Source organism: Coptis chinensis, chromosome 8, assembly GCF_015680905.1.
Source record: "Coptis chinensis isolate HL-2020 chromosome 8, ASM1568090v1, whole genome shotgun sequence".
NCBI classification, from domain to species: Eukaryota; Viridiplantae; Streptophyta; class Magnoliopsida; order Ranunculales; family Ranunculaceae; genus Coptis; species Coptis chinensis.
In genome coordinates this window covers 26249162-26273901 of record NC_141463.1, presented here as the reverse complement: position 1 = coordinate 26273901, position 24740 = coordinate 26249162, and the positions used below count along the sequence as shown (strand labels likewise).

At 36.6% G+C, this 24740-nt stretch overlaps 2 protein-coding genes, 2 long non-coding RNA genes and 1 pseudogene across 4 annotated transcripts; all 5 read left to right on the top strand.

Moving 5' to 3' along the window:
- Positions 1–312: 312 nt before the first annotated feature.
- Positions 313–7793, top strand: LOC147480782 (uncharacterized). Its single transcript, XR_015205444.1, has 3 exons — positions 313–680; positions 7181–7503; positions 7596–7793. It is a non-coding gene; the product is annotated as an uncharacterized LOC147480782 (long non-coding RNA).
- A 1709-nt stretch (positions 7794–9502) lies between these two features.
- Positions 9503–10199, top strand: LOC147480781 (E3 ubiquitin-protein ligase UPL1 pseudogene; annotated as a pseudogene).
- On the top strand, positions 10178–11083 carry LOC147480780 (LOB domain-containing protein 15-like). The gene is made up of 3 exons (XM_086578708.1): positions 10178–10213; positions 10352–10601; positions 10694–11083. Exons 1-3 carry the CDS (start codon positions 10200–10202, stop codon positions 11066–11068), a joined length of 639 nt encoding a protein of 212 aa, XP_086434834.1. The 5' UTR covers positions 10178–10199; the 3' UTR covers positions 11069–11083.
- Positions 11084–11180: 97 nt separating this feature from the next.
- LOC147480779 (E3 ubiquitin-protein ligase UPL1-like) lies at positions 11181–13371 on the top strand. Its single transcript, XM_086578707.1, has 2 exons — positions 11181–12917; positions 13161–13371. Exon 1 carries the CDS (start codon positions 11289–11291, stop codon positions 12165–12167), a length of 879 nt encoding a protein of 292 aa, XP_086434833.1. The 5' UTR covers positions 11181–11288; the 3' UTR covers positions 12168–12917; positions 13161–13371.
- A 488-nt stretch (positions 13372–13859) lies between these two features.
- On the top strand, positions 13860–14435 carry LOC147480778 (uncharacterized). Its single transcript, XR_015207054.1, has 3 exons — positions 13860–13927; positions 14117–14179; positions 14277–14435. It is a non-coding gene; the product is annotated as an uncharacterized LOC147480778 (long non-coding RNA).
- The last annotated feature ends 10305 nt before the right edge of the window (positions 14436–24740 follow it).

Genomic DNA, 24740 nt, shown 5'->3' with positions numbered 1-24740 from the left:
TAAATTTTAATTAATTTTTATTTTCGATCGGATATTATCCGATATCCGTTCGGATATCCAAATCGGATTCGATAAATTTTTAATATCCATCGGATTCGATTCGGATATCGGTATAAATTTTTTTCGATTCGATTCGGATACAAACATATCCGCATCCTAACATATCCGCTTGCACCCTACTACGGGTGTAAAAATATCGAAAACAAACGAAAACAAAAATTAACAGTTTATCGAAATAAATAAATAACACGAATGGTACGAAAATACGAGTAATCACGAAAGTAATGAATACTGATCTGAATAATTAATAATTACATCGTATGCCATGAAACACAAAGTCTTGATTTTGGGCGCGCGGCTATGTTTTTAACTTCCCTCCCAAAAACAACTAAACCTAAAAGGAAAAGAATTAGAAAGGGATAGAAATAGAAACTGAAGGTTGTTTAAATCCCTTCATACTCATCACTTAGGTTAAAAAAGAAAAATACCAGAAGAAAAAAAACAGAAAAGAAAAACTGTCTCGTAACCGCGCGTTCTTCCTCGTAACCGCGCGTTCTTCCTCCCAACTTCTCACAGCGTTTTATTGCACCACGCGCGCTCCTCACCCATCTCTCGTCTGGTGTCGTTCTCCGGTTCGCTTTCCAGCTCTCTCTCTCTCTCTCGCGAGCAAGAAAATAAAGGTAATATTTTTTTTTTCGTTTTTATTTAATTGTCTATGTTTTGGATGCTATTGCAAATTAATCTGATCAAAGTTTTGTTTTTGAGTCTATTATAGCACTCTGTATTTGTTGTTGTCGAATCTTTGAGTCTACAGGAAACAAAACGTAAATTTTGATAAAAAAACGAAATCGTAAACTTTGATCAATAAATTTGAGATTGAATAAAAGGGAATTGGTCAAGAAACTGATTTAAGCACCATTATAAGTTTATAACCATAGCTTGTATTCAATCTGAACACTAGATAATATTGTTGTCAGGTTCTGCTATACAGTGTAATTTAGAGTATCTGGATTTTATAATTAAATTTTAATTTCCGACACGCCGGGGACACGCCAGAATAGTAATTTCCGATACGCGGGGGATAGCCCCTCACATGTAATTGGCGGCTCGTTGTTCGACGCCAGGTCATTTCCTATGGACCGCCCATCGGCCCCGGCTCGATATATAGGTTTGATATGTTTACCAATGATCTGGTGTGTTTATCGCCTATGTTATCGGCTCGGGGGAGTTTTATGTCAGCGGCGTCAATGGGGATTATTGTGGCTGGTGGGGGTCTAGACATGCTATGTTTGGGGCAGCTGGAAGTAGGATGAGTTCAGTGGAGAGATATGATGTGGAGAAAAATGAGTGGGTGGAGATGGATGGGTTACCTAGGTTTCGAGCTGGGTGTGTTGGGTTTTTAGTTGGGAATGGTGAGGAGATGGAGTTTTGGGTTATGGGTTGGTATGGTGAGTCGAGGACAGTTTTGGGGGTTTTTCCAGTGGATGAGTATTATAGAGATGGTGTGGTTTTGGAGTTGAAGAGTGGTGGGAAGTGGAGAGATTGAGAATATGTGGGAAGAAGGAGAGAGGAGGAGATTGGGTAATGTAGTTGTTCTTGATGGGGAAGACGGTGAGGAGCCTGGGATTTTTATGCTTGATGGTGCTGATATTTTCAGGTAACTCCTTGAAAATTGTGCTTGTTAAATGTCACAGTGATCTAATAACCGTCGCTTTGAAATCCCCTCTTTGTCATTTGTTTAGTTATTTGGTTTTCCTATGAATGCTAGTTACATTATGGATTGATTTATTTGATCTGAAGTAATTATACTTTGCTAAATGTCAAAGTTTATTGGATAATTGTTTTGTTTTTAGAGATTAATTAGATGTCGTGATTGCTTTGAGATTTCTATCTTTGGTTATGTTTATGATGCATATATGTCTATACCAAAGTTGTCAAACTCGATGAACTTTTTGAAAAAATTATTTTGTTTATCAATCTCATATGTTTTACTGATCCAATTTATGCTAGTTAAGTCAAGGACTAATCCATTTGACTTTAAGCACGTAACATAAAATTCTAAGTTGTTTATATAGCAACCTGCTCCATTGTATCGCTTTTTGGTCTGCATGAGAAAAAAAGTTGCACACCTTTTGTCTCCTTTGTTGAACAGCTTAGTCATCTTATGGGCCATCTATTCTTACATTTGACTTATGGATGTCTCTATACGGTTTTAGCTATAAAACTCAAACACATATCATTCGTTTCTTTTCAGTTTACAATTATATTGTATTATTTTAGGAAGGAATCTTATAGTTCTCACTTCATAGTTGGTTGACATAGTTTATAGTTATATAGTTATACGACATACTCTATCTTATAAACTTGGTAAAACAGGAATTTCATAGATACTGGTTAAAACTGCCCTTCTTGCATTCCCCAATGTTCAAAGGAGTTCAAAATTTGAAACCCGTGAGTTTCATAAGTCCTAATACACCATGAGGTCCTTGAAGCGAAGGGACTCAATGCATGATACTTAGGTTTATACTTAGTATATCGTGATCCACCCTCAATTCTTTGATCTTTAAAGATTTGGTGATCCTTGAGTCGAAGTTCATATAATAGTTATAAGACGCCATTATCTATTTGCCTTTGCTTAATGGTGATTTTGTTTGTAATCAGATCGATCTTTAAAGATGTGCTGATCTTTATTGAGTCCGCTTTTATTATAACAATTTTATGATGCCAAATCATCTATATATCGCTGCTTAGTGGTGACTTTGTTTGGATTGTGTGCTTTTGAATTAATGTGTGGTAGCTAATGTCTTGATAAGATAAAGTTTAAGGAAATAGTAATCAATTTATCCATCCGGTTTAGTTTTATAATGTCACATGATAGGTTTTTTCCCCGATGGACGGGCTTCCACCTCTGCCTCGTGAGGTATACCTTTTCTTCTTCGCTTTATAGTAAACCGCCGCTAAATAGAACTTTTAGATAATGGCTTTGATGAGCATATGCATGTTAGGTATTAAACATTTTTAAAATTATGGACCTTTTCCTTTTGTTGTTGGGTCCAAGACGAATCCGTTTCCTATATTTTTGAAAAATGCCGTGTCCGCGTATCCGTGTCGTGGTCGTGATCCGTGTCGCGTGTCGGTATCCGTGTTTTTAGCTTCTATTTGGTTATTGAGAGTAGCCTAAATTGGTTAGTTAGATTTCCACCGTAATTTGATTTTGCATAATACAATTATCATATCATCTTAGACTTACTTAATGTTTTTCCTACTAATGTGTCATGTGTTGATATCATCTTGCAATGATACTTTATTTTTGAATGTGTGGTCTTTGTACTTGATTTTTTTTTTTTTTGACTCTATTTTTCTTTAAGAGATCGGTTTTGTTGCATTTTGCTACGATATGGATAAGTCTTGGATGTCCAAGGACCGGTTAACAAGCCGAATATATTCAAGGAGTTGAAAGGTTAATTAGTGTTGGAAAGGAAGAAGGAAGTTTCATACGTTGTCCATGTAGAGATTGTTCAAATATCAACGAAGTTAACTAAGACCGAGGTCGAAATCATCTTTTTCGAACGTGGTATTAGCCAAGGTTACACTATTTGGCGGTTTCATGGCGAAAAGCTCTCTATTTTCCGAGACCCGACTAGTTTTACGTAACAAGACACTTTTGGACATTATGATGAGGTTGAGACTTCAAGATGTTGGACATTATGATGAGACCGAGACTCTTGAAGATGTTGGATATTATGATGAGATTGAGACTCCCCAAGATGTTGAACGATGAGAGAAATGGCGAAGGCTGCAGAGGACCATTATAATGACCGATCCCGAAATTTAAGGAATTGCTTGAAGATGCCAAACGCCTTTGTAATGCGAGGGTTGCTCAAAATTCACAAAGCTATCAATAGTTATCATTTTATTTAATCTGAAAGCAAATAGTGGGTGGTCCGACACAAGTTTTTCGGGTTATTGAAGCCTTACCGACGATGCTTCCTCAACCAAATCTCTTGCCGAAATCCTTGAATGGAGTCAAGAAGACATTATCTGTTTATGGGATGAAGTACGAGAAAATACATGCATGTCCAAATGATTGTATACTCTATAGGGGTGATAAATACAAAAATGAAACTATGTGCCCTATTTGTGGAGTCTCAAGATATAAAGAGAACAAGAGAGCGACCAACAAATCGTGGAGTACCAAAAAAAGTTTTGTGGTATTTTCCACCAATTCCAAGATTCAAGAAGATGTTTCAATCTGCCCAAACATCAAAGTCAATGACATGGCATGCCGATGAAAGGGTGGTTGATGGTAAGATCGCCACCCAAAAGACTCTCCAAAGATGGAAGTTGGTTGACTAAAAATATCCGAATTTGCGCTGAATCCGAGAAATCTTCGCTTAGCACTTTCAGCCGATGGAGTCAATCCACACCGCACTCTTAGTACTAAGTATAGTTTATGGCCTGTTATCTTTGGGTCACATACAACCTCCCACCGTGGCTATGCATGAAAAGAAAGTATATGATGCTTACGATGTTAATATCAGTCCAAATCAACCTCGAAACAATATCGACGCCTACTTGGCACCCTTGGTTGACGACTTACATGTTTTGTGGGAGATAGGGGTGGATGCTTATGATGTGTACCGTCATGAATCATTTATACTTAAAGCTGTTTTGTTATGGACAATCAATGATCTTCCCGCGTATAGCAATCTTTCGGTGCACCTTTGTGAAAGGTTATTTTGCTTTGTCCTATTTATGGGCGAGGGCACGCCCTCAACCAGGCTTAAGCACTCGGGAAGAACGTATACAGCCCAATAGAAGATTTCTTCCGCTATCATCCATATCGAAGACAAAAAGCCTTCAATGGTAAAACAGAGTCGCGGAGGCACCAACCCTTAACCGGTTTGAAAGTACTAGAAGAAGTTGAAGGGATCAAAGTCATATGGGGAACAAAGGAACCATTACGGGTGCTACCAATTGTTTTAAGAAGAAATCAGTTTTTTTTTGAGCTTCCATACTTTGAGATATCTAGAACTCCGACATAATGTAGATTTTATGCACACGGAGAAAAATGTATGTGACAAAGATTGTTGGGACCCTACTTAACATTCCACGTAAAAATAAAGATACCATTAAGTCTCGCCTTGACCTCCAAGAAATGGGTCTAAGGACGTAATTGGCTCCAACAATTGGGGAAAAGCGATCGTTCTTGCCTCCGGGCTTGTCACACACTATCTAGAGATGAGAAAAAAGACTATGCAAAACTTTGCATGAGTTAAAAGTCCCAAGTGGATACTCTTCGAATTTTAGGCCTCTTTGTCTCGATGCAAGATCTAAAACTGCAAAATATGAAGTCGCACGATCGTCATGTTTTGATGCAAAGAACTTCTTCCGATTGCAATAAGAACAATTTTGCCAAAGAATGTGAGATGTGCAATTATTAGGCTATGTTCTTTTTAAGGCTATTTGCTCGAAAAGTAATAGATAAGGAAAAATTGCCTCAAATTCAGGAAGACATTGTGCTCACAAAGATGTTTTGCTTGGAAAAGTATTTTCCGCCATCATTTTTCGACGTTATGATTCATCTAACAAAGCACACCTTGTCGAGAAGTTGATCTTTGTGGTCCCAGATTCTACCGATGGATGTATGCATTTGAGAGGTACAATGAATTATATATTACCATTCAATATTTCTTAATGCTTTTCTTTATAAACATTACTATTGTTCAATCTCTTAGGTACATGACCGTGTTAAAGGGGCTTTATACTAATCAAATCGACCGGAAGCTTGTATTGTTGAGAATTACATTGCAGAGGAAGCAATTGAATTTTGTAGCTTAATTTTACCTGACTTAGATGCAATTGGGATTCCTCTCCGTCCGAAAGATAACACTACCACAGATTTGATATCATCTGAAAATCTTCCCCGAGGAAGTACCCATAGTCAAGTAGATAGAAAAACATTGGACTCAGCACATCTCTATGTGTTGCAAAACACAAGAGATGTTCAAATTTTTACATCGAGTAAGGTTTCTTTAGTTGTTCACTTTAAAAGTCTATTTTAGTTCCTTGGTTTCGATTCGATAACTAACTAGTTTATTTTGTGGCCTAACATGATAGAGAACATATGAACTATCCGGAAGGAACAACAACCTCAGAATCAAAACCCACATGGTTGCATCTTCAACACAATCGCCATTTTGTGATTGGCTTAGAGACAAGGTATATTATAAATTGGTCTTTTTTTTGTTTTGTTATTTTGTATGTTAATTTAACTTAGATTAGGACTAAAATGTTTACACAACAATGCAATGTGTTTTGCTTTCGAGGGGAAATCCTCGACAACAAGGTGTCAAACACCTTGAAGTGGGTATCGAAGGGCCTTTGGCACATGTTTACAAATATTCTACCTATGTCACTAATGGTTATCGCTTTGCCACGAAACGGCAAGACACTTTACGAAGTAAATCAAAATAGTGGCGTGAGTTTGACAAACAACAACACCACGTTTCAAGCGCAAAAAGGATCAAAACCCAATTTTTTCTAACATGTCTTTCTACGGTGTTATTGTTGAAATATGGTTGCTCGATTATACAAATTTCAAGATTCCAATGTTCAAGTGTGATCGGGTTGATAGCAAGAATGCAATTAGGAAGGATGACATGGGTTTCACTTTAGTGGATCTTGGTAGAGTTGGCTATAAATCTGATTCCTTCATCCTAGCTTCTCGGCCGAAAGCAAGTTTTCTATGTAATTGATCAACTTGACCCAACTCGGGTCGGGTCAGTTGTTGTAGAATCTCCTCAAAGATGCTTTCACGAATACGACGACGATAACGATGATGAGCTCGTTGATGCTCATGTAGGAGATGACAATTTTGTTGAATTGCCAAATGTTGACTCATTGGATGTTAATGACTTAATCTCGGTTTTCGTCCGTGAAGATTGCGAGGGCACTTGGGTTGAGCATAAAGAAACTTCTTGATTTATTAGTTTTCATTGTTTTTTGTGGTGGAATCGATATTTGGTTTGTTAATAAGAGATTGTGACCAACTTTTGTCATTTATGTATTGTCCTTACGATTATTTTGGTTCTGTTCAAATTATGATATCAAGTTTTTGCCATAGACATGCTTATTGCTACTGATCATGTCATCTTCTAATGATTTTCCTATTCTATAGTTTTTTTGTAAGGTTTAGTTAGATATGGATCCAAAAACAAGTGCCAAATCAGCTCAGAAAAAAAGGAAGCATCCAATCGAGGAAGGTGACAATATTACAAGTGTTAGGGGTCAAGCTAAAAAGCTTTCACTCACTAAGCATTTTAAAGGTAAGCTTGTGGTGGAGTTTAATGCGAAAGGAAAGATCAAAGGTGCATTTATTCGAAGCGAGTTCAGTAATTGGGTTGGCACACTAGTTAAAAATATGGTTCCACTAGTCGAAAGTACCCAAACTGGACGAAAGTTGACAAGCAAATAAAAGATGATGTATGGGATTCAGTGCTGGTAAGCGGTTGTTTTGCCTATTATACTGATTTTGAATTATTATTGTTGTCTTTATAGAAGTGTAGACTCATCTCTGCCTTGGTTATTTGTAGGAAAAATTTGAGGCAGATCCTAAGTTTAAGAAAAAAGGATTGCAAACAATGTGGTAAGATATGGCGGAAATTTAAGAATTATTGCACAAAATATTTTGTCATACCTTACATAGATGACCCCGATCTAATGAATCCACCAAAAATCTATCCTAATGTTAAGAAGCAAGATTGGGAGAAATTTGTAAAAATAAGGTTATCGGAAGAGTTCCGGTGTATATATCCTCGTCATTTCCTTTGAATTTTCATTTCTAATAAATTTATAATTTTGTTAAGGTGTGATAAACTAATATACTATTTTCATTTGGGCTGTTAGGAACTAAGCAAGATTCAATTGGAAAGAAGAAACTTGAACAAGTATAACCATCGACTAAGCAAATTAGGTTATGATGGCCTTGTCGATAAGATGGTAAGTAGATATTATATTTAAGTTTGTTAGGTAAAACCAACGTAGGTAATCTAATATTACTTGGTTGGTTTGGTTATTTGTAATTGATAATAGATAGAAGCTGGGATACCTATTGATGAAGATGATAGATCTCTTTTGTGGCGTTTAGCTCGACAAGACAAAAGTGGTGAATATGCTGATGATGCCACAAAGGAAGTAGTTCAAAAGATTGTAAGTATCAAGCTCATCATTGTATGTGTGTTTGCGAAGCATATTTGATATTGTGTAGGATACCTAGCTTGATATATTGATGTATGTGTGTACTGATCTAGATGATGTGGTTCCCTATCTAGCTTGATCTAGCTTCGATTTATGATTTTTTTTTTACTGAACTAGCAAGCATAACGATGAACGCCTCGACACGACGGATTGAATGTAGTCTAGTAGTAGGCACTTCTAGGCACCTTTCCATCAGGGTTCGGTTCCAAACCCCTTTTGAGAGATAGCTTTCAAAGCTTCTACGCTCCGGCCCTCGGCTACCATAAATTGTCGATGAGCTCTGATCTGGCCTTGTATTTTGCTCCATGAATGGATATAACTTAGAGCTGTAATAGTACCGCTGTAATAGTACTCTGTAACTTAGAGCTGTAATAGTACTCTGATAGTACTCTGTTTCTGGTAGGGTCATTTTTTTTTTGACAAAGTAAAAAGCCGCAGTTCCATTATTCTCACAAATAGTAGTTGAGTATCCGAGTATCGAAGTTTGAGTACTATCATCTTTAAACCTCCATCCCTAGTCCTTAATTCCATGAAATGATGGCAAGACAAAGAAGAAGAGGGTCTCCGTCCCCTTCATCCGCGATATCTGAACTCGCCCGTGGGGATTAAGGGGCTCCGTACTCATTAACCCATCCCTTTAATATATTCTTTCGTGTCTTACTTCTTATAGGCTGACGACTGGTTTTACATAATATCCCTATTGAAGGGGATTGTGTGGAATGTCTTCATCCCTATCTTGTTTATGGAGATTGGTCATGGGGATTGGGCTAAAGAGCTCCCAGGGCATAGAGACGCCGTTACTTGTTTAGCCTTTAGTTCTGACGGGAAGCTCCTCGCTTCTGGAGGGTTTGATGGACTTATTCAAGTGTGGGACATCACTTCAGGTAGTCTCAAGTGTACACTTGAAGGTCCAGGAGGGGGTATTGAGTGGGTTAGGTGGCATCCAAGAGGATATGTGGTCTTAGCTGGTTCAGAGGATTCCACAGCATGGATGTGGAATCATTTTCCATATCGCAGTTTAGGTTGTAATGAAATTGAAATATTTATAGTGAGCAGTTGGCTTGTTTTACACTATTTGAAACTTGTACTGAAGTTTTGTTTATAAGCTTAAAATTGAGAGGAATTACTGTACACAGAGACCTTTGACGCACAAAGACACGTTGATTATTAGATAAAATTTACGTCAGTTACATTATAATACCTGCTATAGGTAATCATATGGTACTAATCGAGTTATGAAGATATGGTTCCCGAAAAGATACGAATTCTGTCTACTCTAGCATTGGTTGCCCTTTGCCAAGATAGATCACGCCAGGCAGCAGTGTTGACTGCTATCACATCCGGTGGGCACCGTGGCATTCTACCAAGTTTCATGCAGAAGACTATCGATTCCATCACTGGTGATTACTCAAAATGTTCTATTGTTTTTGCTGAGGCTCTCCTGTCGCTAGTCACTGTTTTGGTTTCATCCTCTTCTGGTTGCTCAGTATTGCATGAAGCAGGATTAATACCTACTCTTCTTCCTCTTCTTAAAGACCTGGAACCCCAACATTTACATTTGGTTGGTACTGCAGTTCATGTTCTTGAGGCATTTATGGATTATAGCAACCCAGCAGCTGCACTGTTCAGAGACTTGGGGGGGTTAGACGACACTATTGCTCGTCTCAAGACAGAAGTTTGTTATATTGAAAGTGGCTCCAGTAAACAGGGTGAAGACTCTCATAGTTTTGGTAAGGGAAAACAAGTTGTCGATGTTGAGGCTGGCAAGCTGGATAACAGGCAGCCTATTTATTCTGATGGATTGGTTGCATACCACCGGCGGTTACTAATGAAAGCTTTGTTACGTGCTATATCACTTGGAACTTATGCCCCTGGGAGCTCGGCTCGCTTATACGGTTCAGCGGAAAGTTTATTGCCTCATAGACAAGGAGTATGCTTGAATGTCCAGAGAAAGGTACTAAAAACATCAAATAAAATTTTGTTCTGTCCAAAAAAGAAAAAGCAACCTGTGTGACCTTAAATGCCACATAAATATCTCTAGTTTGACTTTTGTTTGTAAATTTCAACTTTGTTTGGTGTGGTTGAATTGCAGGGAGAGATTTGATGAGATAGCCAAGAAGCTCAAGAGAGAAGCAGATGCTTCTGATCATATGGGAAGGAGACACTTATTAGGCCCACCAGGGACCTTAAACACCGTTACACCTTGTGCTGCATGTAAGCTTTTAAGAAGAAGGTGTGCACAAGAATGCCCTTTCTCTCCATATTTCTCTCCTCATGACCCTCAAAAGTTTGCATCTGTTCACAAAATCTTCGGTGCAAGCAACGTCTCCAAGATGCTCATGGTAAATTCAAATTTTCATAATAGCCTTCTATTTTGTTAATCCACATCCATCTTAATTTTTTTTAATTCATTGATATGTGTACCAATATTCAGGAGGTACCGGAGAGCCAAAGAGCTGATGCAGCAAATAGTCTTGTTTACGAAGCGAACGTGAGGCTTAGGGATCCGGTTTACGGATGCATGGGTGCAATCTCAGCCTTGCAACAACAAGTCCAAGCTTTGCAAGCTGAGCTGAATGTTGTAAGAACTGAGTTACTAAAATACAAGTTTAGAGAAACTAGTAATAATCTCATAACTTCATCTCATTTGGCTTTGCTTTCTCCTGGACCGGTGTTGGTCCCTGCACCTACACCACCTCCGCCTCCTCCTCCTCCTCCAGCTTCATCTTCATCATCTATGTACACGCAACCTTCGAGCACAACTGATTACAGCTGTATTTCCAATGAAAATATCTCTTTCTTTGGATAAATTTTGTTGGTATCTGAATTCTTTCCTGTCTTGGAGGTCATCAGAATTCTTTCCTGTCTTGAAGGTCTCCTGTCTCTGTCCAACTTTGTGTTGAAAGGTTCTAGCAGTATGGTATCTGAATTGGGGTCCACATGCTGATGTGTTGAAGGATTTTGGCATTGCTTACAAGGAAATAATATGGCAAATATCTTTAGCCAGTGATTCCAAGGTGGAAGAGAAGATGGAAGATAGAGAAGTTGTAACAAAGAATGCTACTTTATCTGTCATTTCTGGAAATGGTGATGATGCAAACGTTGTACCAATGGTAAGATACATGAATCCAGTCTCAACACGTAACAATTCCCAATCCGAATGGAGTGCGGAGGAGGAAATCTTATCGGTATTTCGGTCGGTTCGTTCTGGTGAAGTTGCAAACCGTCATGGTAGACATGGGTTGACATGGACACGAGGTGGAAGGACTGGTCGACAAATAGAGGCTTTCAGCATTGATGCAGAAAGTTCAGCGAATGTTCTTGATTATGCTTCTGTCCAAGACACCAAAAATAAAAGTCCTGATGTTATTATCATGGAAAGTCTAAGTAAGGTTGCTTTTGCAATGCGCTCTTTCTCTGTGACTCTTGTTAAGGGATTTAGCAGTCCAAACCGTCGCAGGATTGACTCTGGTTCATTAAGTTCTGCATCTAAGAGCCTTGCTACAGCCCTGTCTAAAATCTTTCATGATGCTCTAAGCTTCTCTGGACATTCTTCATCTCAGGCTCAGTTGCTTGTTCAACCTGCTGCAGCTGGATTGTCGATTGGGTTGTTTCCCGTTCCTAGGGATCCTGATGTGTTTGTCTGTATGTTGCAGTCTCAGGTTTTGGATGTTGTCCTTCCCATATGGAACCATCACATGTTTCCCACTTGCAGCCCTGCTTTCATTACCTCCATGGTCTCCCTTGTTACTCATATATACTCTGCTGTGGTAGATGTAAAGCAAGGGCGACATGGTGTTACAGGTGGCGCATCACAGATTGGAATTCTCTATTACAATTGGAAGATGGTGCTTTTATTGACGAAAATTTTTATGGCTTTGATCTTGCATCCTACAGAAAGGAGCTGAACTCAATTGGAGTTACTGTTGATATTAAAAATGGCTGCCATTTACTCGCTAGTGAACTCGAGTCTCATTCTCATTTTGCTGTCATTGCTCGCATCTATGCGTATTTGAAAAAATACGACTGGAAATTAGATAAACCAGACGACAGAACTGCTAACTGGATCTGGATTCCAGATGGAAGTGACAAGGGACAGTGGGTGAGCCCTGAAGAATGTGTTCTTCATGATAAGGACGGTCTCTTTGGCTCACAGTTGAATGTTTTGGAGAGACACTATGATAAGAAGTTATGGTCTTTTTTCTCCTTGACTTTGCACGTGAGGCAGAGTCCTTCTGTTGATGACTACTGCAGGCTTTGGAAGACTTGGGAAAGTTCAGAATGCCAGTTGACACATGCAGAGTGCTGTGCTTTTTGGGTATGCATTGTGCAGCACTGGAATTCTTCAAAGACCAAAAATCTTCTTGCTGAAATGGTGAAGCTGCCTGCATACACAAACTCGGATGTAATTCAGTTGTGCAACAAACAAGACATTTTCATTCCCGACTATAGTTGAGATGGGTTTTACTCGAGCCAGAGCTGAGGAAGCCTTGAGGCAGGTGGAAACAAACAGTGGAGCCGCCAATCGAGTTATGAAGATATGGTACACAATCCAGTTGAACCATAACTTTCACCAGATCTCGAGTCACCACACGCTTGACACGTATCTCGCCAACTGAAGTTGAGGTGTTGGCAAGATCTGCAATTCCAATATATTGGTATCTAATCATCTTCTCTGTCTGAAGAAAGATAAGAATAATCCGATCATAAATTAGCTTAATTATTTACATATCGATATTATCTCCTACACATTGACTAAGTTTTCTATGATGGTTTTTAACGATATACTACTCTTTGCGTAAAACAGAATGACAATCTTGAAAATCCACCGCTTCGCCTCTTCTTAGAACAGCCGTGGTCGCCATTTCGTTGATTTTGAATTTTATATCTATTTTTTTCAGGAGGAGCTGAAAAATAAGGTAGAGGAGGGGGTTTTGGCAACGGAAGGAAAGAATGACATACTTACTATGGCATTGGGAACTCCAGAGCCTAGTGGTCGAGTTAGGGCGGGTGGACAATATACGACTCCCACTATGTACTTCAATCTTCCTAATAAAAGATCAAAGAAATATCACGAGGATTTGGAAGTGAAGTTGAAAGAGAAAGAAGCTCAAAACGAAAGTTGAAAATTTTGGTGCTACATGTGCTTAAAGAACAAGGTGAGACTAATTCACCACAAATGACGATGAACTCAAGTTGAGCGAAGTTGCTCAAGCAAGGACCAAAACTCGTCAACTCGTTGCCATTAGAAAATGTGGAATCCAATAGTGCCAAAAAGTGATAATAGGCATAAGGTGATTGGCAAGTCTAAGGTGTAAGTTTTTTGGCTTTAAATTTGTATTTTTGATTTTCTACATATTTCGAAAGTGTTCTCTTTAACTAAACTCATATTTAATGTATAGAGAAAAGATGGTGGTCAACAAAAAAAAGTGTGACTTCAAAAACTTAAGTCGAAAAATGTACAGTAAGCTCATTCTATAGTTGCCTTAACCATGTTATATTCATTGTGGTATAATAAATGCAGGGGAATGATACGTGAAGCTTTTTCATTCCTTTATTCCAAGTGCTTCACATATACTAACTTGATGTACACTTCGTCATATAGTCAAAAATAGACAACGGAAAGAGCATTGTGGATTCCGAAAAACTTAAAGCTAAAGATGGGAAGGTAAAAAAATATTTTCTTAATTAAAAAAGGTTGATTAAATGTTTGTGTCAAATTTGTTACTAGATAATGTTGTTTTTGTTTTGCTTATTTGTTATAGGAGTAAATGCAGGGAATGATACGTAGTTTTTTTTCATTCTTTTATTCCAAGTGCTTCACATATACTAACTTGATGTACACTTTGTCGTATAGTCAAAAATAGACAACGGAAAGAGCATTGTGGATTCCGAAAAACTTAAAGCTAAAGATGGGAAGGTAAAAAAAATATTTTCTTAATTAAAAAGGTTGATTAAATGTTTGTGTCAAATTTGTTACTAGATAATGCTGTCTTTGTTTTGCTTATTTGTTATAGGACCAAGATTGTAGATTGGCATTGGGATCTAAAGACAACATTGTTGCCGAAGGTCGTGTTTTAGCAAGGAAGGGGCCAGAGGATACTGTTCACAACATGCCTTTGGGAGAGTCATATATGAAGGTCTCAATAAATAAAGCATTGTGTGGTGATGCCTTTCTCCCACCAAACAAACGGCGATGAACATGTATTTGTTAAAGATGCAAGAACTCGCTTGTGGCATGGCCTAAGGAACTTGTGATACTTAAAAGTGACGAGGTAGTATAAGGATATGGATATTTGTATGGTAATTTATTTAATTTTGTTATATAAACATCAATTTTGTTCATCAACTTTTTGTTAGGTAGAGAAGCATATTCCACTTCCGCTGGGCAAGATTCAATATAAGATCGAAAAGTTTGTGGATTGTGTCGACAAAATAGTGAAAGAAAACGCTTTTATAGAAGTTCCAATGGTTGGAACTCTTTTCCATGATGAGATGGAGGAAGTAATGAAGTTTCAAAAGATGAGTTGATGGATGTGTGTGAGAAGAGAAATGTTAAATGGTAGCTGCATTATCTCCTACATGAGGTATGAATAATTTGGTGAACTTATTTGTGTTAGTTATAATTTAACTTTTCATATGCTTACGACTTAATTTAATGTATGTATATATATGTTGTAGATATTTATATGCGACTTTTGGAATTGCTCGAGCAAAGTATGCATTTGGTAACCCATAAAGTTTTACTATTTATACAAAAGATGATGAGAAGGCTCGATATATTCAGAAGTTGGCTGAAGAACACGGTGATCGTGTGCTTTTAATTCCTTTCAACACAGGGTAACTGTGTTTATACATTTGTAGTACATATACATTATTTTCATATAATTAAAATTATTTTATTTTTATTTATTTTTTTCCGATTGGTTATATAATTAAAAGTATTTAATTGAATTTGTATCCACATAACTGGTCATGTAGGGGGCATTGGGTCTTAATGGTTCTTGACATACCATCAATGGAAGTGTACTGGTTGGATTCTTTAAAAGATTTTCGTGGGCCGCCGGATCCAGCTTTTAAATTATTAGTAAACACGTGAGTTTAGTATTTATTTATTGTATTTTTCATTGTATATTTGATTCTATCTTGAAAATAATGAGAATGAAACAAATGCATTTTCATTTTCAAGTCGCGATCAAGACATCAAATATGTCCAAAGGAAAGAGAAAGATGAATCCAAATCCAAATTGGAACTATGTGACAATAAGCTTAGTTTCTTTGGAATACAATACAAAGTATCTTTCAATTTGTGTATGTGTTAATGCAAGTATTAATTATGTATAGTGCCCACAACAACAAGGAGGGATTGTATCGCGGATATTATGTATTTAAGCTTTATCGCGAGATTTAGTAGAGGATCCCGGTCCACCGATAAAAAGAAGGTGACTACAAAGTAGCATTATTTTTCATATAGTCTTAGCTAGCTTATAAATTGGTGCATTTGTAAATATGGTAGGCAATGCATTGCCCGCATCATTTATTTTCATAATATTTATAATATATTTTTTTAAAATCGAACAGGTATTGGAGTTCTCTAGCAAGAAGAGTTACACCAATGAAATAGATGAACTTCGTCTTGAATTCATCGACTTTATCCAACAATTTATCGAGTAGTTAATTTGGGTAAGTGGGTTTCCATATTTTCTCTTTGTTTATGTATATATACTTTTCTTATCGTTTTTTTTTTTTTTCTTACTTGTATAATATACCCTTCTTGATTCACTTGTTTTTTTTTTAATTTTATATACTAGTCATAGTGGAATGACGACTTCATGATATGATGCAGTGTCATGGATCGATTAACGTGATGAATAGATGGCGCTAGGTTTTGGTGTTGGAAGTCGCCAACAAGCTAAGATATTGCTAGGATAGTATTGGCGTTATGTAGTTTTTTTTTTTTTTTTTGTTTTTTTTTTTTTTTATGATTCTTTTGGTATTGGAATGACTTCTTTTGTTGGGAGTCAAACTAGATGAAAAATACTTGGTTTGATCGATGAAATCAATAGAAGTTAATTGTTTTGAATGTTGTTTCTTTCTTCTCGAGTGGATGTTGTTTCCGTATCATAAAGCAGGTTAAAGTGATTTTGGTTGTGATGTTTTGATAAATGTATGTGGATGTTGTTTATGTCATAAAGCAGGTTAATGGGATTTTGGTTATGACGTATAGGATGCAGGTTGAGAAATGAATACGATCGAATACTAAAATGAGAAAATGTTTTTAAAAAAAATTATTTTCATTTGTCTCACTTTTGAAAAAAGTGACATAATATCTATTCAAAGTGACACAACTGACCACTCTTATGTGTCGCTTTTTTTCATACGAGTTATATGGAGTTGATTCCCAAAAGTGACACAAGAAGTAAGGGGCTTTTGTGTCACTTTTGACGTACTTATGTCTCATTCTGGTCCAAAAGTGACACAACTAGTATACTTAATGTGTCACTTTTGACGCATTTATGTCTCATCTCTGGTCCAAAAAAAACACAACTAGTATACTAAATGTGTCACTTTTGACGCATTCTATGTCTCACTCAGTCCAAAAAGTGACACAACTAGTATATTTAATGTGTCACTTTTGACGACTTATGTCTCACTCTGGTCTAAAAAAGTGACACAACTAGTATATTTAATGTGTCACTTTGGCGTACGATTTATGTCTCATCTTTCTCGGTCCAAAAAGTGACACAACTAAGATATATTTAATGTGTCACTTTTGACGTGATTTCTATGTCTCACTTAGTCCAAAAAGTGACACAACTAGTATATTTAATGTGTCACTTTTGACGTATTTTATGTCTCATCTTCAGTCCAAAAGTGACACAACTAGTATACTTAATGTGTCACTTTTGGCGTTACTTATGTCTCATTCTAGTCCAAAAGTGACACAACTAGTATATTTAATGTGTCACTTTTGACGCGTTTTATGTCTCATCACGGTCCAAAAGTGACACAACTAGTATACTTAATGTGTCACTTTTAACGAAATTATGTCTCACTCTAGTTCTAAACGGATACAACTAGTGTCACTTTTGATAAGCACTGTGACACTCTTTCTTAAAAGTGACACAAGAGGTTATTCTTAAGTGTCACTTTTATTAACAAAAAGTGACACATTTAGTAAGGCTTTTGTGTCACTTTTGGTAGAACTTTATGTGTCGGGGGCTTATAGGTCACTCCAGAATTAGTTTCAAAAGTGACACAAGTGACTTCTTGTGTCACTTAAAAAGTGACACAAAAAGCCCTTCTTTTAGTAGTGTGATCACATATGGGTTATACGTAGATAAGTTTTTATATTTAATGTGTAAGAAACGAAAAAGGAATTTATTCTGATGTACGTAAGAAACAAAAAAGAATAAATAGTTAAATACCCGATCTCCTTTGATAAATAAATAAATAAAAATAAAACACACACACAACAACAACAACAATTTGAATTTATCAATGATCACTCTAGATTTCCCCACTCATGTATTTCTTCGAACAATTTGTCATTAACACACCTATTGAATTGCAATCAATTTAATTATATGATTTTTGATATTCGAAATATACTTGTGTTTATGATATTGTTTGAATTATTAGTTATAAAAAAATTAGTTTAGCTTAATTTTTATTTTTTTTTAGTTGTCTTGGTGGCTCATCCTCACTCAAATTCCTAGCTCCATGACAAGCGTGATTTTATGGTGTAGAATGGTATATGGGATGAGATATAGATGATGATGGATGATGGGTGTTGTTGGTCAAAATCACACAAGATCAAAACCTAATATCCCTCTAAAGTAAAGGATAAGTATGGTATCAATCCACTTCTGACTTGTATCACTTATGAAAGACGAGAGTGAAAAGGGGTGTCGAGGGATTAAAAACTATTTTATAGAGATTGTGGATTACTAACTAACTAAGAATTGGAGAGAGAGAGAGAGATTCAAATCCACCAATGCTTTTGATCCAATGACCTTTTGCTTCATGTTGTTCTCCAAGTAGACTGTAATCAGGCAATCAAGCAAGTGTTGATGTCTTTTTGGGTGAAACATCGTTAAACAATTATTTCTACGACACTACCAAAAGAACGACTTTACCCAACTGACTATGGCTGTCGCGGATCCCTTTGCATGTGTTATTAATATCTTATTTCCTTTTATGTGAGTTTGGGCAGCTATTCAATGAATCACCATCTAAAGCAAACACAAGGAATACTTTCCTTAATCTAGAACACTACACAACTAGAAGAAAAGTAGAGAATAGTAGTATAATATTCAATTACAATAAATAAAACTTTATTTTAGCATTATATTCAATTGTAATAAATAAAAGCATGTCACTATCAAATATTCAATTGCAATAAATAAAACTATAAACTAGCATGATATTCAATTGCAATAAATAAAAATCCTAATATATACTTCCATCCCATGGTCTGGGCAATGAACTAATAACTAAACAAACATAAAGAATTCACCTGATTGGAGAACACGATGAACTAGAAGAATCATCAAACCCTAAGCACCAGCTTCATCTTCTCCCTTAAAGGAGAAAATTAGCCTTCCATGAAGAAGGAAGAACACGAAGAAGAAAAGTGGAAGAACATAATACTAGAAAAACTATTTATCAAAACTTGACTAGTTAAAATTGAATCTTTTATTATTAATATCTCTCTGCCTCAAATTCTGAAGACAAGAATGTAAGTGAATTGGCGAGTTTCATGAGGCACTTAGGTCCTCTATTTATAGGGGTTACAATGAGTTCTAGAAACATCTCAAACAGTGGCTTGTTTTCTATTACAAATCAACCTCTTTCTGAGTCCAACTTCGTTTCCAAAATTGTAAAAGAGGGTGGGCTATAATGTCAGTTTCATGCGTCTGGACGCACGGGCTAGTGCAATTCCTTGGGTCCCAAACGCACGTGTCTGTTTTCCTTTTTTTTGCTCCATCCTTCATTCATCTTTTGCGGGCTTTGGTCCAAGCAACGAATCCTTTTGTCATGGGCTTCTAAATAAGCTTTAAGACATATCCAAGTCGCATCTTTCATGGCTTCAAATCCTTGGCCTTCTCCATGATTATCTATAGGCTTTCCATATGGTCCTTAATGCTAAGAATTGCTCCGTTTTTCTCCCTTTTCTCTGATATATTCTACAAAACTCTCTTTTTCACATGTAGAATCATAAAACATGACTTACAAACACTGTTAGTCCACTAAGATGGATAAACAATAGGTATAATCAAGGGTTAAAATGCACGTTTTGAGCACTTATCACTCCGCCACTGCTGTGATGTGACTCATATGAGATGATTGATGAAGAAATCAGCTTAATTGGAAGAGTGATGCATCTTACGTCGTTGTTGAGCTAATTTATATTTCAAACAAACGAAAGTTTACAAATGTAAATAGTGAAAAAAATAACAATCTCAAACTAATGGGCCACAATTCGGCTCAGTTCCACCACATTGTTTAGAAAAATCCTATATAATAAGGCCCAAATGAACTATACTATTGAAATGAGCCCAATAAGATGGTCATTTTGCTTCTATAAGAGCATCATCATTGTGTTGCTAAAAATAATTGTGACACATCAACATTTTGTGTCAGAAAAAATTGCTAAATGTTTTTTATGCATCAACACGTTTTTTGTAAATTTTTATTTTCTATTTCGAAGGGTATAGTTTTTCTGTTTAAAATTAGTTTTTTTTTTTTTTTTTTTTTTTTTTTTTTTATCCCGTTTGATATTGAGACTAATCAATTTTTTTTAAAAAAAAATGGCGTGCTACTGAAATTTGAGCTTTTTATTCTTAAAAAAACCAAAAACTTTTGGACATGCAGGACAAGTTGTTCCTTCCTTTAAAAAAAAAAAGGCGCTGTTGAAATTCGAACCAATCAGACGGGAAAACTTAACCCATCCCATATGTGAGACTACGGGAAAATTTGTCCCGTTTGACCCGCTGCTATAATTATGAGTATTTTATTTGGTTGTGAATTTAACAATTGCTAGGATGGAAATGTGGTTTTAGCAGCATGTTGGTGACCCAAATAACCAAATTGCCAAAAAAATAGCTACATATCACATTAGAAACGATTTTTATCAGTCGACTCCAGGGAATGCCAACAGAAACATAGACCCACCCTACATGGAGAGACAATACTTATTTTTTGTCTCACCAACACTTTTCATTTGACCTAATTTATTCTCCTGAAGTTGGCCCACAGGAAGATCCATAAAATACAAGACAAGCACACGAGTGTAGCTGTTTAACATGATCACGACGGCATCGTCATTGCTCTCTCCACCTCATGATTCTTATTGTCTTGATCATACTGTAATTTAGTTGTTAGCCTCCATGTTATTGGCATCTTTCCACCATACTCGACGGGCCGATCCATCAAATTTTTTAGTAGGCTGGGGGCGCTGGGCTCAATGACTTTGTCAGTTTGCAGAGTTTGGATCCGTTAGGTTAATAGCGTGATTAAAACTAATGAAAATGAAATTCCACGAGGAAAACATTATTAGTAATTAAATTCATACCTACTAGTTCGACATACTTAACTCATCAATTAATTGTTAATTATTGGTTAACATCGAAATACGTGCCAGCGTGTGTGAATGCAAAACCGACATTATCTACATAGTGAGTCACAATAGTAGGTCGTTAAATAAGTCGAATAGCACTGCCTCAAACATTAGCATTATTTACTTAGTTTTGAAGCACGAAAATGGCTCTAGTGCAAAAACCCTACCTTAAAAGTTAACACATACAAATTAGGACTTATTAATGCTCGCATATTTGCACATAACATTTTGGAGGAACGGGTTATTCACTTATTTGTACTCCAAGCTTTATTTGTACTCCAAGCTTTGAAGCCTATACTTGGGGTTGAAACTTGAAAGTTATATTTGTTCAATAACCATTATGACAACAATCTCAGAGTGTATTACTTCTCAAGGACGTAGATATATATTCTGTACACATAAATAGGATATCCTGTGCACATGCTACAAGCTAGACTTGAATTTCTGAAAGAAAGAGGATTTCATAGTGAATATTGAACCCTCACCTTATGTTCAAAATACAAACAACTTTTAAAAAAATGAGAAGTGTGTTGCATTCTAGTCCTGCTTGTTCCAATGCTCAGCACTTGCAAACGGTTTTCAGTTCTTTGAATTTTTAAAAAGATACTGTAGTCATTTGATCAAAGAAATACTGTATAAGGGATACCGGGATGACTGAAAATGATGGTTAACTGTCAACAACAGAAACCTTCAGGCATGTGGTTGTTAGAGTTGCTCAATCAGTGTGATTTTGGGCTACGCCTGTGGCCCACCAACTGATACTTGCAACTTGTATAAGAACATTTGCAATGGACCCATGAACCATAATGGTTTTCATCACAAAGTTAAAGAAAAGAAAATAGGTTATATGTGACAGATGAAGCCTAATTTTAGCCTATAAGGAACAATATATTTGTTTAAGTGGTGTAATTAAAAGATTAAATCTCTACACAGCTCGGATTTTAAGAGGCACACTTCTCAATCGAATAGTGTATTTCTAATTTCTCTATTTTAAGATTCTAGAACCACCTCTCTAATTTTATTTAAATTACTTCCCTCCTATTTATTACAATCTCTATTAAAATTGAACCACCTCCTTCTTCAATAATTTTAGGATAGTCTTCTTTAATAAAAAAAACAAAATTTATGTATAGGACTTGTTCTTCACTATTTTTAGAAAATTGTTTCTTTTTTCTTAGTGATAGAAAAAAAAAATATTTCTCTTTAGTACTTTTAACAATTTTCATTTTAGTTCTTTACAACTTGGGGAACCAATACATAGCACGGGACACATGCTAGTTATACTATGATAGGCAAGTAATTTATAATCAGAAAAGGGACCGGCGCAATATTTAATTAATACAACTATCTTTCTCAAGCATAAATTAAAGAATCGCCCACTTGTGCTTAACCATTGAAATAACTTGCTTCTGTCTTTGAATAACATGGTTTGAGCAATATATTCTTGTATATCTTATCTTCTATCTAATTTATATAAGGGAGGGATTCTAGAGACATATTTTATCTTGACACATAAACAAACTCAAAATCGTTAGGGCATTTATAAGTTTTGGATTAGGCTAATATTTTGTAGATATGATATCCTAACCATACTAAACATTGTCACAAATAATAAAAATAAAAAATTTCTAAACTTGCCAAATATAGTATCAAAAATGGTGAAAATGAACGGTCTACAATTAGCCAAATTTTGTACATTGTTAACTACATTTGGCAAGTTTGAAATTTTTTGATTTTTTTTATTATTTGTGACAATGTTTAGAATAGTTAGGGATCATATCTACAAAATATTAGCCTAATCCGAAACTTAGAAATGCCCTAACAATTTTGAGTTTGTTTACGTGTCAAAATAAAATATGTCTCTAGAACCCCTCCCTTTATATAATAGTGGTACCATCCTCATCTCAGCCCAGAATCAGCAAAGCCTAAGGATCCTTTTACTATTAATGATCTCAGCCCAGAATCAGCAAAGCCCAAGGATCTCAGCCCACAGAAACAGGAAAGCCTAAGTGTTAAGTTCGGGAGTCCATATATTATTAATGTCGAGATAAACTGGTAGCAACTTTGATTGGTGAATAGTAGATGTATGTGGCATTCAGAATTAAAATTAAAAGTTTAAAAGCCTTTTAGGTGACAAATTCCTTTTGGTAACAAATAATTTTGAAAATGAAAGTACAAACCTCACTAACTAATTGTAAGGGACATCCTACCCCTTAATGCACGTGACGCCTACACAGTCCACGCACAACAACTCCGCCAACTCAACTCAACTCCAAACATATGAACATTCACCTACTCGTCAAGATCAGTTCAGCATTAATGACTCATCACTCGATTTCATCTTATGACATCATCACCTACCACTTTCATCATTGTTATCATTAGTATAGGGGATTTTCCGAGTATCCCCTGATCCTCCTTTGTGTCTTGTGATTCATAACCTTTTTCTTGATAGAGAATGGATGAGATAATTTAGTGTTCAGGGTTGAACCGCCTGGCGGTTGCCTACGTATCTCTTTGTTTGTTTAGAAGAATCAAACCCTATTTTGTGTAGTACCTAAGAGCAAATTCATATGGTTTATATAGGAATAGCCTTGAGAGTCCTAAGGTTATGGTTAACCTCACCGCTTGTGAGTTCTCTTCCATCTTTGGACTCTGTCTTCCTATTAGGAATCCTCTCCTTATGAAAGTTTGAATCTGGACCATATCTTATTAGAGGTAGGTTTCCTTGTTAGTCATAATATCCCATCGCATATGGGAATATTATATCTAAAAGGTAACTCTTAAAGATATGTTACTCTGATTCCTTCCTTATCATCAAAGATTGCCCCCTCCAGTTTCCTTATGTTCAGGAACTATCTTTATCAGTTCCTAACGACTTGGAAAACTAGTATATTCAGAGGCGGGTCGACACGTGACTAGCACATGCTTATGACACACTCGTGATAAACACGAGATAACTTATTCCCAGAACTAATCCGATGGTTCTCGTCTTATTCTAGGTATCTATAGTCCTAGTTCGATCATTTCCCTCCCACGTGTCACCTAATCAATGACGGGAAATCCCCCTTATAGATGCTCTCTCTCGTGCCATCTAGCACGTGGGCACTTGAAGCGACACTGCTTATGGCGGAGAATCATTTTCATATAACAGTTGTTGGAACTACTTACGGACTCACCTAATTAAGGCTCAGAAAAGACGGCTCGAGCAGACACGCCGTTTCCTAAAAAAGGTAATGATGGCAATTCCATCCCGAAAAGGCACAATGCTTGGGTTAATTGTAATTGTCCATCCCATCTGTATATAAGGGGCTTGGAGAGAGAATCTTCCTTATCTATTCTGCTATCTTTCTCTGCATACGAACTTTTTGCTCTCCCACTAGGGTTTATCTAAAAATTCAAGCTTTCTACTCTTTATGACTATGACGAACCCAAATTGGTCACTTATCAACTTTGGGGATCTATCTTCCCTAGAGCTAATTAGAGAGAGATTTCATATCCCTGCCAACATTGGGCTTGAATGGGGGAGATTATCTGATGAGTTGGTCTACAAGGAGGTTGTGCTCGTCACAATTGGTCTACTCAGGGCCAGTCTCACTCTTTCTCTCCACCCATTATTGAGGGAGTGCCTGATCCACTTCAATCTTGCCCTTGGTCAAGTGGCGCCCATGTTCTACAGAACTGTCATGTACTCTGCCCTACTAGCAAAGAGGCATGGATTCGTCTTGAACAGATGGGTATTTGGGTATTTTTATAAGGTTCGTCGCATTCAGGACCAGTCTTACTACTACCTCATGAACAGGGACAAGAATGCTCCGATCGTCTTCTTCGAGGGAAAACATAGTGATGATGGTTGGGC

Bases quoted from the DNA above. Each gene is read 5' to 3' on its own strand.
- LOC147480779 (XM_086578707.1), top strand. From the start codon at position 11,289: ATGGAAGATAGAGAAGTTGTAACAAAGAATGCTACTTTATCTGTCATT.
- LOC147480780 (XM_086578708.1), top strand. The intron at 10,602-10,693 runs GTAAATTCAAAT...ACCAATATTCAG, and splicing joins ACGTCTCCAAGATGCTCATG to GAGGTACCGGAGAGCCAAAG.